Below are 20,145 nucleotides of genomic sequence, written 5' to 3' on the forward strand. Positions count from 1 at the left end.
AGATTAAACAATATTAAAACATTGTGATTCGTTCAAACGTGCTGACCATGCAAATAGTATAGGTAGTGGGAGAACTGCCCCTATGGGAATTAGTAGGGTGGTTGAAGTGCACGAGATATGTCACCAAGCTAACATCCCTCGACCATGGTAACGTGTTTTGCGTACTTTTGCAGTTTTTAATGTATCTGATGACATCAGCTTTGTATGGTGTTCATTATTAACTCGATAAAACTATCAAGACGCCTTTCCTACGTTGAGGCATTGCAGGAATGGAATTGAACTGCCCGGCCATTCCCGGAGTGGGAATGGGCTAAGTTCTTTCATTCCGTAGAGATGAAATTGCGGCAAGTTCTAATTCCCCGGAATGGAATTGGAATGAAATGGAGGCGCCCATTCCACAACACTGATCTAAACCTTAGCTCTATGGGCATCTATCATGTCGCCTCCATCGAAACACAACCACCGTGTCTTGGTTCGAACACACGTTTTTGGTTCAGCAGCCGGGCGCCATAACATCTGTACCACCAGTTGGGAGATTAAGTGTACACTATATTGAAATCTTCCTGCCACTGCTCCTGCTGCAATGAGTCAAACTCGAAACTTCCATCAAATTTTGGATCACGCCTTCTGTGGTAACGATTGGTGGAGAGAAGTCTGTTCTTTGGCATATCATGTATCACTGCAATAAACTCAGTATGCATGAACTTCACGGAGATTCACAGGCTGCTGGAACCGAAACATGATTAAGAATGACCAACACCAACGCATGTAATTCATAAGCTTCAACAGATTCACATCGGTAGCATTGGGACCTGAACCAAATAATTCTCATAACGATGCAGATGCCTTGCCGCAAGCACAACAAAGAAAAAAAAAAAGATCAGCAACAAAGCAACAACACTATGTGGCACACTGAATTGCATAAGCAAGAGAAATGCAACTTTATTGTTTCCTTACGAAATTAATTGTCTTATGAATTTATGCGTAGAGATGTGAATTATCCACGCTTCTTATAGCTGACCCTCATGCAGTCTGACTCTTTGCCAGGAGATGAGTAATTGAAGGCGAAAAACTCGGCCAGGTTCTTGAGCATGTAGAGCCGAGGAAAGGCTCCGAAGCCGCAGCTGCCGTTCCCGTCCTCCATGTCGATGTTCACAGCGGCAAAGGTGTATAACACGTTCGTCGCGTTCGCCTTGGCTTTGCATAGCTGCATTAAAATAGACGACAATAGTAAGTGGCGAATATCACGTATGTGTTTGGCGAGTCACATGCCAAGGGCAAAACGCAGTAACAAATAAGGCGACACGTTAACGGGAAAAAGTACTTGCTTTATACTCACTGTCGTTGTCAGAATCGCACAATTTTAATGCTACAGCACCACTGAAAGCGACGTACAAGTTATGTTCAAACACAACTTTTATCTCGCCTTCGAAGAATCGACTTCTGCAAACATTTTTGGAATCCGTCCAGTACGAGCTGAGTTACAGGTATTTGTCGCACGCTTTGCGTTATTTGCCTCTTCTTTAATACATGATAGTCATAAAGCATGGTGTTCCGGCAACACTGGGCGCGTCGGCCATTTTTTGTTGGGCGCAGTCGCGGAATCGTCTACTAGCGCTTCCATAAGGACAGGCCACGGGGAGGCTGAGCCGCAGTCGTTGGCGAAGCTTTCGGACCAAGGAAATGCAGCTGTTTCTTTCGTCATTCAGCGCCGAACGGTCAGAGGGCCTCACTGTACTACCATAAATCAAGGATAACTCAATATCGGAGCTCTGCGCGCTTAAAAACTCATCCGGACGGCAGCTGCAAGAAGCGGACCGCTTCGCAAAGCTGAACTGCTGTTGTCTAGTGGCGTGCGCTTCCGATCTGAGGTAGGCGCTCAAAAAATGTGTTCGTTGCAGATGAGATGTGACTGTAAAACTTCTAAGATAACCTCGCACTGCAATACATCTCTATCGTATTTCCCACTGCGACTATATATACGCGTCATAAACACTCGTCAGATATCGACACCACGTTGTTTCGGCGCGACCTGTGTAAGGCTGTGCTGCTTTCCTCGGCTCATTTACACCCTACGAGCAGCGTGTGTTGTAGTTTTTTTTTTTTTTTCGTGTTAACAAGGCAGGGACACGTGCATGAGCGGTGTGCCGCAAACCAAACAACGTACTGATCGCGCGTTTCAGCGGCCTGAGTAATGCGCTTTTACTGCACGGTGGTGTTATAATATTTTGTGGTCGTATTTTCTCGCGCGGAATTCTCATTCTGGTTTTCTTCAACGCCATACGTGAGCGTTCAGGACATATATTTTTAAAATACGGCGCTCGTTACTTTCGCATGCCGCGGAGGCGTGCATAACCGCGCGCTATGGCGAACAGCACACAAGGTCCCGCAATCAGCGGAAAGATGAGTGCGCTGATCTAGCGAACGAACAGGTCCATCTACTGTACGTCTGCGTAGCTGTTTGCTCCGTCTTCGCAGCGCACGCTGACCGATGAAAGCAAAAGAAAAAAATCAAAGCATATCCACGGGGTGAATGGTGATGAGTGGGGCGAAGCTCCGGAGGAAATCATTGGTAAACCGTGAAACTCTTCCGTGAAATTCGCCCAGTACATCATATAAATAGTGTGAAACACCATGTATATATTAAACATCCAACTTTTATTATACTGTTAGTTTACGTGGTCCCTTCATTATCACCGCTTTGTGATCGGTGAAATGTAAGGAAAGTGTCCGCTCCCGAGCGAAAGAGAGAGCGCGCCAATAGCGACCGCGTTCCCCGCTCTCCCTGTGAGAATTAACGGCAAGGTTAGAGGGAAGACACGCTGCGCGTAGCGTTCCTCTTCGCGTTCCACGACGCGAGGTCGGTAGCATGCCCAACGAAAGCCAATGGAACGCGATCGTGCAAGTGCTCCGGCTTCGCATCGCCTCATGGTTCCATTGAGCGTCCCAAAACCAAACATCTTGGTCAAGGTGTGCTTTGCATTTTTCGTAGAAATAATTTCTTTATCATGTACATTAAGTCGACAAGTTGAAAGCTCACTAGAGTATATCGCCCGCAAAGTATGTCTTTTAGTGTGATTTAACTCTCGTACGACAGGGCCCTCGCGCCGTTGCCGATCGGCGCTCGCCTGTTGCCGCTCCACCTCGCCCGTTGCCGATCGGGCGTGGTGGCTACATACTTCTACAGAGGAGGGAACGACCCACACCCTAAGGGGCTTCGCCCCTAAAATAAAAGGGGAGGGATGAGGGGGTGTAAAGCGAAGGGCAGACGCGGCATGCGGACTATGTACTTCGGCGCACACTGCCTTGCGAAGCTTGCAAAGAGATGCCTGCAAAGAAATCTTTGCTCAGATCGCGTCTCGTGTGGCGGCACCGATTTACCGCGGACGTGCTCAGCAGCATCTGTGACACTGCCTGCACACGTTTATATACGTAAATCATTGCTTTCGTCAGTCTGCAACACCGACAAGCCAATGTTGATCAATCATGCTCTCTCTCGCGTGTGCCACGTCGGCCGTCTCTTTTAAAATGCATATATCGTAATATATATATAAATATATATATTGTTCTGCAAGCCTATTTCTTATGTTGCGGGCAAGCATCGAAATTGCACGGAGAAATAAGAACTGAGGTTGAAAGGCGCTTTTGCGCACAGCGGTCATTTCCGAACCAAAGCACAGCGCCGATCTTGCCGACGAAACAAGTTCGCGTCGGTACATTCTTCTTCTTCCTTCAGGTAAGTCATAAATTCGACTAAAAGTAGCGTTACCTTGTTCCCGGCATTGTCAGGGCTCCCTCGTTGCCTGAACAGCGCGCGAAACATTGGGAAGTCATCGCAAAACGAAGACAAAAAACAGTGACTAGCACCTGAGAGGCTGCGATATGCGACTGGTTTCGTTTTCGCGACCAGCAAAACATGCCGCATTGAGCTTATGGGATTGTCGACACATGGCACTGTACATATTTATTATTCATATTATTGCATATTTATTATTATATCAAGATGATACAGCGACTGGCAGATATACAGCGGAAGGGAATGTGAGGCTCTAGTACTAGAATTTAGTGCAACAAAATGTGCATTGATGGTATTCAATGATCACGAAGACCATGCGGTCTTTATACAGGGCCAAAAAAATACCGAGGGTAAGCGAGTACAAGTACCTCGGAGTATGGGTAAATGAGGGGGATAGATATATGGAGGTACAAGAGAAAGCATCGGTAGCAAAGGGAAAGAGGAATGCTGCAATTATGAAGCACAGAGCTTTATGGGGGTACAATAGATACGAGGTGCTTCGAGGGCTGTGGAAGGGGGTGATGGTCCCGGGGCTTACATTTGGGAACTCAGTGGTGTGCATGAAGTCAGAGGCACAATCAGGAATGGATGTAAATCAAAGGACGGTGGGCCGCCTCGCGTTGGGCGCTCACGGGAAGACGACAAATGAGGCTGTAAAGGGTGATATGGGATGGACAGGCTTTGAAGTGCGGGAAGCTCAGAGCAAAATGAGTTTCGAAGAGAGGCTGAGGAAAATGAAGAAGAGTAGATGGGCAGAGAAGGTTTTCAGGTATTTGTATAGAAAAAGTGTTGACACGCAGTGGAGAAAAAGAACTAGGAGGCTCACCAGTAAATATACGGCTAGCAGTGCGGGCGATATGGCAACAAGGAGCATTAAGCGGAAGGTCAGAGAGGCGGAGAGGACTTATTGGATGGCAGCGATGGAAAAGAAGCCGGCTCTGAGTAACTACCGAAAGGGAAAAAATGAAATAAGGAGGGAAAGGTTTTATGATAATTCAAGGGGAAGCGCTTTACTGTTTGTAGCAAGGTCGGGCTGCCTTAGAACGCGTAGTTATAAAGCGAGATTCAGTAACGAAGAAGAACAATGTACATGCTGCGGGGGAACTATGGAAACGATGGAGCATGTATTGATTGAATGTGGCGATATTCACCCAGGTATACGTGTGGGCACGAGTCTACATGAAGCCTTGGGTTTTAGGGACAACAATGGAAAGCTGAACATGTCCGCGATAGAAATAAGTAAGAGACGTTTAGAGTATTGGTGGCAGCAAAGTAGAGATACAGAACAAAAATAAATAATGGGGGAATAATAAGGTCATTCTGCCTTAAGAGGCAGAGAGATAGACCGTGAATTTGTATTTTTTGGAATAATAACCTAGATTTAATCAATGTAGATAAGGTATTAGGCCAACATGAAACAAGGAAGCTTTTCTTTTTTTTTTTCGAGCCTGGTGGCAGACATGTCACCGCCCCGTTACAAAGGGGACGCTCATAGCATCCATCCATCCATTCAATATCCCGCGAAGCAGGTTGCAGAGATAACCCAGGGGAGACAAGTTGCACCAACATGGCCGCCCCTCGTGACGACGGCACTAACTAAGCAGAGGTACAATACTTGATTGTGTGAAATCGCCGTAGCTCGGTAGGTACTTGCTGCGCATTGGAACTGTCCTGCGTCATCTTTACCGAGGTAGAATAGCCAAATCGAGAGAGCACACTGTTAAGCAAACAGAAATTATCTATACAGCAAGTAATATCTGGCGAAGCGTCTTGCTCGCAAGGTACGTGAAACAAAGCATTTAAAATAGAAAAAGTCCAGTTCAAACAATAACTTGGCGTTGCACACAACCTTCGTAAAGTATGAAGCTCATGACATTCAAAACTTATCGAAATGAATGACAGTCAAATGCGACCATGTCAAACAGGCACCGCCGGTAACAATTCGCTCGAGCGTGCGCGTGCGTGCTGAGTTCAGGAGACGACAGTTGTCTTATTCTTAAAGTGCACCGTTCATATCAAGATTTAAATTGAAAGGTTTGCATACTTCAGCTTCTTTATTTAACTAAATCTGTTATATACTGCGATAAATGCAAGAAGCGCATCTGGTCGCAACGCCCCTATTGATTTATGTCAGCTCTTAGCCAATAGCGCCAACGATCTGAATGACGAAGTAGAGCAGCCTCCGGCATCTTTGGAGAGAGTGAAAACGGGCCTCTGTATAAAGGAGGTGTGAGAAAGTGATAGCTTCGTGCTCCGCTTGTAAGCTTTACGTGCAGCCCACGACTGCAAAATTTGGTTTACACGTTCATGGGAGTGTTTGCAGATAGTCTAGTGAGTTTTTTCACCGCATTTCGCCCCGCTCAAAGAGGTTCGCCTTGGCCGGAAAGCGAACCCGCGCACCTGCGTAACAGCATAGGCGCTGCGTCACAACGACAGCAATTCACTCACGCACGCACATAAATATGAAATTGTGCTATGAGCAGAAACTGGTGATAATTTCAGTACGTACTTCACGCATAGGCGGCAGCCCTCACCTTTTTACGAAGATTGAGGGGTCCATCATATGTGAAGACCAATTGACGCTGCACGTTGTATGTAGCGAGCGCTTCAAACTTGCTGTCCGTGTAGAAGGACTTGCTGAAATCGGGTCGCTTGCAGGCCTGTCGGGAGGAAAAGATCGTGATCTTGTTGTGACGGCGAAGAGTGCAGCAGTCAAGCTTGCAATGCTAACGCCGACATGCGTGAACGTATATATGTTAAGCGCTACACTTCGAAATGCTCACTGCTACGTTGCTGCGTGACGATGGCGTACAAAAAATAGGAAAGCGTTACTGGTAGTATTACTTGCAACTTATTTAGCCAACACTGAACTCATTTAATTATGCAATACTTTGTTATACAAATACTAGAAATGGTTTTACTGGAAGACCGCATTTACTAAATATATATCAAGAATTAGGGAAGGTTGGCAAAAACGGCGATAAGACAAGAACTCTATTCAGTCAGTTGTGCGGGACACTAATATACATTAATTTTTAGAACTGCACGAATTCATTACGTCTTGCAAAACGGGTTGTCACATGCTCAGGTTCAATACAAAAGATATTGAACGGCTGGTAAATACACAAAAAGAATAAAATGTTTATCTTTCGTACAAAAATTGCCGTTTGCAGAGTGTACACTCAACAGAAGAATGAGTAAAAAGCGTGTCTTTGTCCCACAAAAGTAATGATCTACATTACGTGTCATTCCTTGCAATATCGCCGCGCGCCCTGTATTTCCTTGTCACCGTGAAATAATATTGATGATAAAAAAGTGGCAAGTACCAAGTTTTCAAGAAAGGAAACGCATGTAAGCCAGATGACGATTATTATTGTGGGACAAAAAAACGCCCTTTTTGCTCGAACTTTTTTCAGACTGTAAAAACGACTTTTTAAGCAAGTTTATTGCTATTCAAAATAAATCTCATGCTCACCCTGGCAATCTCGGTGATCTGGGTATCTTTTTGCACCTTCTGTTTCATGCAGCTGTAGCCGCACTTCTTGCCGAGTTTGTAGTCTTCGGGAGGAACGCCAAACGTGTCCGAACCGCAGGGCTCGTACCACCGTCCACCCATGTCCAGAGACACAGCACATTGCGTGCCAAAAGGCCAATGGTGGTAGTTTGCTGCAAGGTTAGTAATCCCGACACCCTGCAGGACAATAAGCAAAAAAAAATCGCACTTTCGCCGCAAAAGCAAAGCAATAAAAGCAACAGGAACGAACTGGAATGTTATGCGATGTACGACTAGGAGCTAACTCTTTTGGATCCGATCTCGCGAATCTAGAAAACAGTGGTTCAAGGGAATATGGCCACTTCATAAAACGAAGCGCCTTTCGTGCTGTCTCTTCTCTCAACGGTTTACGCAAAGCAAGTTTACGGGCTGTCTCCTGGTGTCCGTTGTGATAGCACACGCGCCAGCGCTCACGACGACGCTTTTATGCGCAATGTGCGCAGTTGCTGCTCGAACGACGAAGCTTCGCCACCTCCCCCCTCCCCACAGGCGCCCTATCACGCTCCTTCGCCCGACGAAAGACGGCCGGGGCGTTTCCTCTCTGCTTGACGAGCCATCCACGCCAGGACTCGCAGACATGCAGCCTTCGTTCGACGGAGATGGCCGGCTCGTATCATATATCCTTCAACCGCGCTCGTCGCCACTGCTTGCGTGTTTTTGCTGGCGCGTAGTACATACAATGCGGTTTGCGATGTTAACGATTTGAACTTTGTACGGCACATGACGGTAGCGCAAATAAAACATGTAGACAGGCAAAGGCGGCTTCAACATTGGTTGAATTTGCACGCACTAAGTTCGTGCTTCTATATCTGTTGGTGGTATTGTCAAGCTCTTGCACCACATACCAATATATGAAAGAAATCTGACGCGACAACGAATGCTCCCGTAATTCAAGCAACTGGTCGACCACAGCTTGAGCACAAAGGGACACATGAGTTGGGACCCCAGTGTCTGCAAGTTGTTTCTTTGAATAATTCCTTTTCTACTTCATCACTGTTACATAAACGACGCACATCACTGTTACATAAAAGAAAACCTGGTATATTCTATTTTTCAGGAATTCAATGTCTCCTGCCGTCGCCTGCATGATTCTGGCTAAATCTGCAAACTCGCGCGCAACGGAAGATGGTGCATGCGAATCTACGTATGATGAGCCCGGCATTAAGCAAAGACACAACGCGGTATAGATCCTACAAAAACATTTGCCAACACTCCGTCATAAGACACTGTAGTGTACCAGACCTCCCACAGCCGAGTTGATTTAATATGTACGATACTTTGAGATAAAGTTTTGGAGAACTGAGATTTGGGCAAATCGGTTGGTGTTCATTTTCAAACCAGCGCAACAACACGAGGACGAAGAAAGAAACAGCGGGACAGGCGCTGACTCGCAACTAAGAAGATTATTAGCACTAAGAAGTTAAACTAAGAAGTTTATTGAGGCATGCACCGACAACCGAAGCTAGGCTAGCACTTGAGAAGGCGATATGCACGGGGCCGGATTACGCTATCGCGTTCTACTATTGAAGGCGAAACTCAAGCGTCCTCCAAGTTTTTTGTTATTGCTCGCGGTGTCGGAGGAGCACGGACAGCCGAAAGACGCTGCCTTAGGGAGCCTTTGTGTTTAAGAGCTTTATAATGCCGACGTGACTCCATGTTTCCAGAGAGTGGCCGATGCTAAAGCGCCGATGGGCAACCGCTCAGTTTTTTTCGGCACTTTTATAGGGGCCCTACCTCGTGCTCTTTGTTGTGCACACTTCACTGACCATTTAATATTATTATTATTATTATTATTATTATTATTATTATTATTATTATTATTATTATTATTATTATTATTATTATTATTATTATTATTATTGTAAAGAGGTTTATTGGGCGAGCCGAACGAACGGGTGGTAGCTCGGAAAAGTACGCAGGTAGAACAAGATGGTGGTGTTCCAACGCCGATCTCGTGCCTTTCTCTCGCGATGATGATAGCTGAGCCCGTGTCTTCAACGTCTTCCTTTCTTCATTATATTATTATTATTATTATTATTATTATTATTATTATTATTATTATTATTATCATTATAAATAGTGGCTTCTCTTAATAAAATCTTCTACAATATTATCACTCGGGTTGACAAACAGCATATTCGTCAAACCTTTCTAGAATTTTATCCCCGATTTTACAGCGAATGCGTATAGTGCACCCAGAACAGATAAATAGCACGAACAGCGGTGCATGGTGTGAATCTCGAAGTAGCGGCAATATCATCGCAACACATATGAATCGTTGCTGAATTTACGCATTTCCGCTGTAGGTTGGGTACTGACAATCGACGACAGTACTCGCCGCTACAGGTCACATTGAATTGTTTCGCTAGACACAAATACTAGAGCCCTTGGCCGCACTTAAGCTCAAACTGGTTGTTCACACTTCACAAAGTTTTGAAAATGGACCACTCATTACGCATTGTCCAAAAGCAAGTGAAGCCACTACTCACCATGCGCACTTGGTAATAAGTAATGTTACCAACATCGTTCACGAGGTCAGCGGTTAGTACGGTTGGTGGCACCATGTGGCAATTAACGAGGTTGATATCGGGTCCAGCATAGTGCACGACAACAACAAAGATATCCACCGGCACATCACTGCAGAAATGTGTAGATAACAAACACTTACAGAGACACCCTAGCAATGAGTTCAAGATAGGTTTCTAAGAAGTGCTTTTTCTCTAGGCAATGTTTCTTTGGGCTACCGGTAGCTGACGAAACGTTGGTCGGCAACACATCATCATCTTCATCATCATCATCATCACGCCTACGCCCACTGCAGGGCAAAGGCCTCTCCCATGTTCTGCCAATCAACCCGGTCCTGTGCTTTCTGCTGCCACGCTATACCTACAAACTTCTTAATCTCATCTACCCACCTAATCTTCTGTCTCCCCCTCATGCGTTCGCCAGCTCTTGCAATCCAGTCAGGTACCCTTAATGACCACCGGTTATCCTGCCGACGTGCTACGTGCCCGGCCTATATCTACTTCTTGATTTCAACTATGCTATCCTTAGCCCCCGTTTGCTCCCCGACCCACTCTGCTCTCTTCCTGTCTCTTAAGGTTACACGTATCATTTTCCTTTCCATCGCTCGCTGCGTCGTCCTCAATTTATGTTGAACCCTCTTTGTAAGTCTCCAGGTTTCTGCTCCGTAGGTAAGTACCGGTAAGATGCAGCTGTTATATACCTTCCTCTAGAGGGACAGTGGTAGATTACCATTCATGATTTGATGATGCTTGCCGAATGAGCCCCATCCCATCCTTATTCTTCTAGTTATTTCACTCTCATGGTTCGTCTCCGCGGTTACCACCTGTCCTAAGTAGACGTACTCCTTTACAGCTTCCAGTGTCTCGCCACATATCGCAAAGCGCTGTTCTCTGCCAAGATTGTTCACATTGCTTTAGTTTTATGCATATTAATTTTCAGACCTACTCTTCTACTTTCCGTATCCAGTTCAGTAATCATGAGCTGTAGTTCGTCTCCCGCGTTACTCATCAATGCAATGTCATCAGCGAATCGCAGGTTACTGAGATACTCTCCATTAACTCTTATTCCTAATTCTTCCAAATCTAGGGCTCTGAAAACCTCCTGTAAACACGCGGTGAATAGCATTAGAGAGATCGTGTCTCCCTGCCGTACGCCCTTCTTTATTAGGATACTGTCGCTTTCTTTATGGAGGACTATAGTGGCTGTGGATGCGCTGTAGATTTCTTCCATTATGTTTATATAGGCTTCGTCGATGCCCTGATTCCGCAGTGCCCGCATGACTGCTGATGTCTCCACCGAATCGAATGCCTTCTCGTAATCTATGAAGGCTATGTATAGGGGTTGGTTGTATTCCGCGCATTTCTCTATCACTTGATTGATAGTGTGAATATGGTCTATTGTTGAGAAGCCTGTATGAAATCCTGCCCTATCCTTTGGTTGATTGAACTCTAATATCGTATTAATTCTGTTAGCAATTACTTTTGTAAATGGCTTGTAGACAACGCACAGTAAGCTGATGGGCCTGTAATTTTTCAGGTCCTTGACGTCCCCTTTCTTATGGATCAAGGTGACGTTGGCATTCTTTCAAGATTCTGGTATCCTCCCCGCCGAGAGACACTTCGTATACAGGGTGGCCAGTTTTTCTAACATTATCTCTCCACCGTCTTTCAAAAGGTCTGATGTTACCTGATCCTCACCAGCGGCTTTGCCTCGTTGCATTCCCTTTAGGGCTTTCTTTACTTCTCCTGTCAATACTGGTGGGATGTCAGATTACTCTGGGCTATTACTGCTTCTTACGTTATGATCCTGACTGTCTCGGCTGCTGTGCAGATCTATGTAGAACTCTTCCGCTACCTCAACTCTTCTATCCGTATTGGTTGTGACCTTGCCTTCCTTGTCCCTTAGTGCATACATCTGATTTTTGCCTATGCACAGTTTTGTCCTCAAAGTTTTGAGGCTTCTTCCGTTCTTTAGAGCATGCTCAATTCTCTCCATATTATACTTTCTTATGTCGGCTACTTTACGCCTATTGATTAACTTCGAAAGCTCCGCCAGCTCTATTTTGTCTGTTGCGTTTGAGGCTTTCATGGCTTGACGTTTCTTAATGAGGTTTTTCGTCTCTTGAGATATCTTACCAGCGTCATCTCTAACGACTTTACCCCCGACTTCCACTGCACACTCCGTAATGATACTAGTCACATTACCATTAATTGCGTCAACGCTAAGGTCGGTTTCCTCGGTTAAAGCCGCGTACCTATTCTGAAGTGAAACTCTGAATTCCTGTACTTTCCCTCTCAGAGCTAGTTCATTAATCGGCTTCTTGCGTAACAGTTTCTGCCGTTCCTTCCTCAAGTGTAGTCGAATTCTAGATCTTACCATTCTATGGTCACTGCATCGGATCTTGCTAACTACATCCACATCCTGTGCAATGCCCGGGTGGAGACACATTATGAAGTCTATTTCATTTTTAGTTTTGCCATCATTTTAGTTTCGCACTAAATCTCGCTTCAGAAATATTTTGTTTTTTCATTGATTTGCATTGAGTGCACCGAAATTCGACAGAACCAAGCTCGCTCAGAATTCCCGAATACAACTCAGCACGCCTATGTCAGACAGAGGCAACGGGAAAAACCTTTCGCACATGTGTGCCAATCCGAGGAACGTGTACAGCAGACATAATGTCGGACGTTGATGGCATTTTTGGGGGAATATTTAGAAATTCTATTGTTTCTTGCTGCTTAAAATCTGCCATAATCAAGGCGCGACCCCTGTCACATCATTTATTACAACGATAGTTCAGCGTGTTTTCTGTTTCATAATCACGTGAAACAGAAACCAGATTACTTTAATTACTTGCTTGAATAATTCCAGGGGCTCATTTCTTTGTTAAACACAACGTACCTCATGAAATCCAAAGAAAGTGAATCCAATAAAAGCTTAGGGGATATTATTTGCGTTTTCGTACTGGAGCGTAGTGTTTATGACATAAATGAAAATTAATTAAGCTGGACAAAATAAAAAAACTCCTTTGCCGTCGGTTAGTGCGGAACCCACAACCTTAGAATTGCACATCTGAGGCTCCACCAATTGAGCTACGATTGCGGGCGCGTTTCCGTCAGCTGTATATACTAGCAAACAAATAACCCATACCCACTGCCGCTCACTAGCGTCCGCACTTGCGGCATCTCAGTGTGGTAACCGTACTAATGCGCACAGGGGAACCCCCCCCCCCCCCCCCCCCCGCCACCCCCCGATCATCTCAGCGGGGCCCTAAGTGTGCGCCATAGATCTATTTTATACAGCCTTCTCGTTTCAATGCTGAAGGTTCAAGGTTGAGGCTACGCAGGTTCATGACGCTAACTGTGACCAATTACCCCCTAATGTTACAGTCTAGGAACTATTTGCTTCCCACATTCACTCCCACAAAGGCAGTCACAAAAGGCAGGCCGTTGTGCGAATCACGTCATCAGAGCATCCATGGCGAAAATGTTGATTTGTTGTTGTTGTTGTTGTTTAAATGTTCATTTGTTGAACATATGTCTGTTTGAATATGAGTCCGCAAAATAATGAAAGCCTTGAGCGAACTCGCTCTTTCTGCAATAAAAGAAGCCGATGCAATAACAATAGTTTGAAGCAATATTGATCTGCGTTCGACGTGCGCGTGATGGGTGTAGTGGTCTCTACAAGATGAAAATGGGCGGAGACCTATCACGCCACGGGTGCGGTACGCGTTGGATTAGACAGAAAAGGCACGTATGAGCTCGCCATCGAGCGCGCTGGGGAAGGCGATGTGTGCACAAGGGTCTGGTAAGGCAATACGAATATGCCGCGTGCAAATCATAATAGAAGCCGCAGTAGTTCATTTCTTTCCTCTGCACCTTCATTTATCTTTAGCACGTTGTCTGCTTCAATATTCGGTAAGCTCCAAAACTGCGCATAGTTTCAAGGAAAGCTATACTTACAAGAGCTTCTGTCCCACGTAAATAGCGTTTGCTTCGCTGACCAGCCAATAGTGAATAATTCGATAGATTGGCCGCCGCTGCGGGTTTTTCTTATCATTCATCAGGTCAGAAAGCATCTGCAGCAAAAAAAAATGATGTAAAAGCCAAGATAGATTGAACACCTGAAATATTTCGATGGTGATTCAATTCCTGAATAAAGCTAAGCATTCTGAAGTAGTGCCATCGCTTATGTTTGCTGAATATATTGAGGTCATGAAATCATGCTCATTAAGGGTTATTATTGGCTTAACGGCGAATGGATAGCAAATGTAGGTGTTTAGCTACTAATGTCTCTCACTTTGTTACTTTAAATCAAATCTCAACACATTTCTTCTCGCTCTCTGCAAATGTCGTTTATTAAATGCATGGCAATGTTTGTCTTTAAATAAAGAGCCGTTCTCAACGTGTAAACATATTTTATTTCTGTTATTTTTTGAAGGAATATTTATGAAGAATCATTCGTAGGTTTACAGATAAGAACTCTTGTAGTTGTTGGACATTCCATGGTTGTTCTTCTAAAGCGAATGAATAACTGTAGGTTCACCAATTTTTTATGAAGACATTGCATTTTTTCAGCACATGAATTTTATCAATGTTTCTTACAGACAAGATCTAGTTTTGAAAATCCAATACATTTCATATGGTTGATAAGCGGCCGAGGAATAAATAAAACCATTAAAAACCTACCATGATTGCGGAGAAAATATTCCTTTTCTGACGAAAAGTAGTGTTCCAGAGAAAACTTTACACAAAATGTCTAAGTTTTTGATAAGTCAAGCCAAAATGCTGCTCCTGCGTTGTCTTCACTATGACCTTCTTCAGTCTGCCTTTCGAAACCCTTCTACACACTCGCCTTGATTTTCTTTCTCTTCTTGTTCTCGGAAGGGGCCTAATAGTTTCCTTTTCGCAATCGCTCGTTGCTCCTCCAGCTTAGCTCACGATCACGAAACACCCCTGCTCTAACGTCAAAACCCTCAAGCGCCCGTTCTCTAGCCTTGTCGCGCCAATCTTATTATTTGACCACATCATAAACAAAGCTTTGCGCCTTCTATAAAAGCAAGAATTGCCGTACCTACAAACAGAAAGCGCGCAAGAATGCGCGTGTGGTAATAGCGAGTTTTAGTATAGCGGAAAACAGCAAACGCAAGGATTTAGCGTTAGCGTTAGCGTTGCGTGCTCCTAACTGCGCATGAGCAGAACGTAAACGTACCCCGAGCTCTTACGTACGAACGCTATTTGTGGAATATAGCGTTCAACGCTAACTCACGCAAGAGATCCCGTACGTAGGGCAAGATGGCGGTGCCTGTTGAAGCGAGAGCAGTCCACTTCGAATCTTTCTAGTCGTCGTCCTCCATTATTAAACTCATTCATTCCCAAATAATGTTCGTATTTGATTTAGATTTGAGTAATGAGGCTTCGCCAACCGTGTACCGCCGATAAAATAGCTCCTTCTTTCAGATACAAAGTGGATTTGCGGTGCAGAAGGCTTAACAAAATTTGTTTACAAGGTCCGCTCATGTTTTTTGTAGCTGCGCTGAGATGGCGACTCTGTCTTCAGTCGCCTTTTTCCAAGATACGGCCACAAGTCAAGCAGAGACATGTCAAGATTCGTTTCCTTTCATGTTTTTCGCGGCAATGCATGAATCTAATGCGTGATGCGTGTGCGTTTCACTTCTGCAAAAGCCTTCTGCAAACGCGACATGGAGGCGCAACAACGGTGAATTTGGATCAACGCAACTTAGTGGCGCGTCTAGATGTTTTATGTCTAGACGACGCCGTATGTGCTTGCGTTAGCGTTAGCGGGAATGCCTTCCGCTGTACTAAAAGACCACCAGTTGGCACGCAGCGCGTTCCGTTTTAGCGTTTGCGTTGAGACGCACGCTAACGCTAACGTAAGCGTCTCCCGCTATACTAAAACTCGCTAATAACGGTTACGTCGCGCGACAGGCACATGGAGGGGTACCTGAGGGTGGCCGTGTGTGTGTGGGGGGGGGGGGGGTGTTGCGATGTTTTGGCAGTAACTTCGTAAATTATGCGGCCGGGCATGCTGCGCTCGGTATGCTTACAGGGATCCGCAGATGGCTCCATACGTTATTTTGTGCGTGTTGTGTCGTCATCGCAATATTTCCGTTGAAGCCATGGCAGCATCAATGTCGCGTCACTCACTGCAGCAACAGTGTTTCCTTATGCCAGTGCTTTGTTGAGTTACTTCATGCAAAAGGAGTCAGAGGCTAGGCTTATTTCCTACTACATTCCAATTCGCTGCTATCGCATTCATCACTTAGCCCTCGTAGAAAAGATGTGATTTTTTCTACCACACACAGACGTCTCCCAGTGGGGCGCTTCTCAGAAGCCGTTTAAAGAGACACTAAAGGCGAATATTAAGTCGACGTTGATTGCTGAAACAGCGGTCCAGAAACCTCGTAGTGCAATTTTTGTGCTAAGGAAGTGCTCGTTTTGAAATAAAATCACGTTTTAGTGGTCCGCATCGCGTTAGCGCACTTCAAATCAACCGCCTGAAAGCGGTCTTTCTCACGTCACTGTTGCTGTGCCCAAAGTTGCCCGCCTTTACTGCGCGGCGGCGTGCACTGGCGGTGTGCACCCTTCGGGCATCCGGCAACATCACATGCATGCGGCAGTTTCTGCAACTTTATGTCAGAGCGACTTTCACGAGCGCGCAAAACACACGCGCCAGTACGCGATACCGAAACTACCACTGAGACGCGACCGCGTGAGCGAAGCAGGGCGCCGGGCGAAGCGCAGTTCAGGGAAAACAGAACCTTCGATCCACGCGCGCGGTTCCCGATGGCAACGCCAAACAGTTTCTTTTTTCCATGAATCAAACAGAAACAAACAAGCAGCATTTCATTACGTCTCTTGATGCACGGAAGCTTCTTTTTTTATTGCAGCTAGTTTGATTACGAGTGATTAGTTGTAGTCTGACTCTCTGACGTCATCGGTATCATTTCCAAAATGTCCCGCTCGTGGCGCTTATCGTGTGATACATTTTGCTTAATTTCTCGGTAAGTAGGGCACTGCTGTGGATAATATTGCCGTTTTAGACGTTGTCATACATTGAGCTTTCATTATGCCATAAATTGTTATTTGCCTTAAGTGTCCCTTTAAGGCTTACGCCTTGATTATTTAGCCTCAGTAGTATGCTCTCACATTTCGGCTCTAGCAGGTGTTGGTAAACAAAAAGCCTTCGTACATAATCATATATGACGCCAGAAAACAAAACTTCATAATAGCAGGCACTTATAGAAAAGTCGGTCACAAGAAAATATAGTGCCATGGAGAGATTTCAGCAACAAGAGCTTGATTTGGACGAGTTGGTGCATGCTGAATATCGCAGGTACAGGGAATCAACAGTAAGAAGGAACAACAGATACAGGAAGGAGCTCCGACATTCAACTGAACTTATTGAAGGTGCTCCGGCCGCTTTTATACAAGGTGCAAGATCGTATAAGCCTTGTATTAAAGCGCCCGGAACTCCTTCAATAAATTCATTTGAAAGTGTTGTTCGTTCCTGCTGTAGTTACGCTGTGCCTACGATATTCATAGACATTTCTGTTGCAAACAACTGCCAAGTAAAAGAAAAGACGTGTATAATGTGTTAGTGTGGGCATAGAAAGCACAATTCCAGCCAGAGTGTCGGAACGGAATGAAAACCGAAAACGAAAAACGAAAAAAAAACGATATTTTTGACTGGAGCGAAAACGTAACCGAAACTTTATCTATTGTTTCGTTCCGGAGTGAAACAGAAATTTTTCAATAGTTTTTCGGTTCACGAGAAAACTTCTCAATCCGGAGCAACTGAGCTCATGCAATGTGAGCATATCTCAGGGTACAGTATTAGCGCGTAGCTCAGGCAGGAATTCCAAGGCAAAGATATGTTGAAATTATGCGAAAAACGAAAACAGTGGCAACCAGAGATGTTTACATTAACGCAAGTGGACTTTTGCGCGCCTGTCACGGAGGCCAGCGTAGAGGGGGCAATGTCGGCGCCGAAGTTTGTTACAGCGAAAGCTATTATGAGATCACAACAGCTGATTTTGGCGCCATCGTTGTCCGCCGCCGCCGGTGTCCATGACGTAAGAAAAATATCGCGTGATATAAGCAAAAATTAAAAGAGAAACAAACTTATAGGATCGGATGGAATTTCCACCCGCGCCCTCTGCGTGGCAGTCGGGTCTTCCACCACAGTGCCACGCTGGTGCTTGTAACTCCTTCCCAAAAATACTCTGCACAAGCGTCATATCGGGCAAGGAATCGTGTTAATCTATGTAATATAGCGTGGCAGAAGAGTAATATAACAACCAGTCATCACACAATGCTAATAGCGCAAAGACTGTGCTTAATGCTTCCCACCAGTGTTGCGGAGTTGCCCCACCAGAATCGGAATGACTCCAGAATACCACGTTTTCGCGACCCCTGAATGGAATGGGAATGGAATTACGTCTTTTTCCGAAAGTAGAGCACGTTTTCGTCTACGTGCTGTTTTTTCGAACTTTAAACACTGGCAAGTCAGAATTGACAATAAAGCAGTATTTTTAAAATGGCTTGGCTGATTACAAGCATGGTACATTTATAAGCAACGCGCCTACTAGAAACCGAGGCGTAAGTTAGTGTACAAGCAAAGGCATTTAACCAGCAGATACCGAAGGGAGAAACAAGTTAACTCTGCGAGCTAGTTCCCATTGATAGCCCCACACGAAAGTGTCGAGTACTCTATGCAAAGCCTGATCTTTATCTCACGAGCAGTTTAGTACCTGACACACGTAAATACCCTTTGCGACAAGGAAGACATTGCATACCTGCGCACAGGCGAACACAGAAAGTTCTCCTCATCACATTCATGCTTGCGAGACGCACCTGACAAGCGTGAGTGCCGACTAGCAGTGCGGCCCAGTGTTCCGTATTCGATACAAAGGCACCAGGTGCCCGAGCGGTGCACTGTTCCAACTAATACCAGCAGTTTGCCCATAAACCCATAAACTCTTATTGTCCATAAATCAAATATTAGTTTTCTCTATATCCACGACCGCTCCAGACGCGTGGCAAAACTGCTTAGTCTTCTTGAACACTATTTTTGTCAGCATAAAAATACGCTATGTCGTCATTTGAGCATTAACACATTTCAGCATAAACAATATTAAACATCTCTATTCGTTCAAACATGCTGACCATGCAAATACTATAGGTAGCGGGAGAACAGCCCCTATGGAATTATTGGGGTGGTTGTACTGCACGAGATACGTCACCAAGCTACTATCCCTGGACCTTGGTAATGTGTTTTGCGAACTTCTGCCGTTCTTAATGCGTCTGATGGCATCAGATTTATTCTTAACTCGATAAAACTATCAAGATGCCTTTTCTACGTTGACCAATTACATTCCGGTCATTCCGGTCATTCCCAGAGTGCTAATGGTCTAAGTTTTTTTCATTCAGAGGAATTGAAAGGAATGGAATTGTGGCAAGTTCTAATTCCCCGCAACGGAATTGAAATAGAATGGAGGCGCCCATTCCGCAACACTGCTTCCCACCCACTGCAAAGTTCTCAGCCATAATTCTTTATCATCATCAGTCGCAGCACAAAGTGCACATAATGCCTTACAGATGTGTAGCGTGTACCACGAGATTCCGAAGAATGACGAAAAATGGCATAGTGGGAACTTCTGTACTTCAGAAAAATTGGGATGATTTATGGCGTAGTAGATACCTTCCATGTGCACTTGCATTATTGCCCCAAGAGACTCTCCAACGAGCTTTACAAAGTCCGCTCTTCCAGCTTTCGTTGTGACTGTGCTGCGTGTTCCGCGCAGGCCTGGCGATCTTTTTATCAGAACAGTGGTCGCGCACATCAGAGAGTACACTCAATGACGTGCTGCTTCTGAGATCGTGCTCACTCCCTTGACATAAAGCATTGAGCCCACTAAAAAATTCGTATTTGTCCTTTGAGAAAATATGTACTAAGACTTTAAAATTAATACTGGTTTGTGCTAGTTGGTAGGAATTCGTGGTACAGTTACTTACCCTCCTCTGAAGAACATGTTTTACCCTTGTCCCACTTTCCCACTTTCCTAAGGAGGGCAAGTAACTACATCACAAATGCAATGTTATTTATGATTACCTCAGCTTCAAATTTTTGCATACAAAAAAAAACCGTTACGAACCGTTACAGAACATTTTTTTTTTCGTTCCGGAACAGAAAGGAAACGGAACTTTTTGCGGTGGAACGAAACAAAAACCGAAACGAAAAACATTTC

At 45.0% G+C, this 20,145-nt stretch overlaps 1 protein-coding gene across 1 annotated transcript; it reads right to left on the reverse strand.

The window, feature by feature from the left end:
• Positions 1-929: 929 nt before the first annotated feature.
• On the reverse strand, positions 930-7,481 carry LOC119381386 (uncharacterized). Its single transcript, XM_037649228.2, has 3 exons — positions 7,272-7,481; positions 6,331-6,456; positions 930-1,207 (listed from the first exon to the last, which is right to left on the reverse strand). The coding sequence occupies exons 1-3, from the start codon at positions 7,410-7,412 to the stop codon at positions 998-1,000; spliced, it is 477 nt and encodes a 158-aa protein (XP_037505156.1). The 5' UTR covers positions 7,413-7,481; the 3' UTR covers positions 930-997.
• Between the last annotated feature and the right edge of the window lie 12,664 nt (positions 7,482-20,145).

This window comes from Rhipicephalus sanguineus, chromosome 2 (genome assembly GCF_013339695.2).
Source record: "Rhipicephalus sanguineus isolate Rsan-2018 chromosome 2, BIME_Rsan_1.4, whole genome shotgun sequence".
Lineage (NCBI taxonomy): Eukaryota > Metazoa > Arthropoda > Arachnida > Ixodida > Ixodidae > Rhipicephalus > Rhipicephalus sanguineus.

Excerpts from the sequence above, each read along its gene's own strand:
- LOC119381386 (XM_037649228.2), bottom strand. The coding sequence starts at position 7,412 with ATGGGTGGACGGTGGTACGAGCCCTGCGGTTCGGACACGTTTGGCGTT. Across the intron at positions 6,457-7,271 it reads AGATCACCGAGATTGCCAGG|GCCTGCAAGCGACCCGATTT; the intron begins GTGAGCATGAGA and ends TCCTCCCGACAG. Across the intron at positions 1,208-6,330 it reads CCCTCAATCTTCGTAAAAAG|CTATGCAAAGCCAAGGCGAA; the intron begins GTGAGGGCTGCC and ends ATTTTAATGCAG.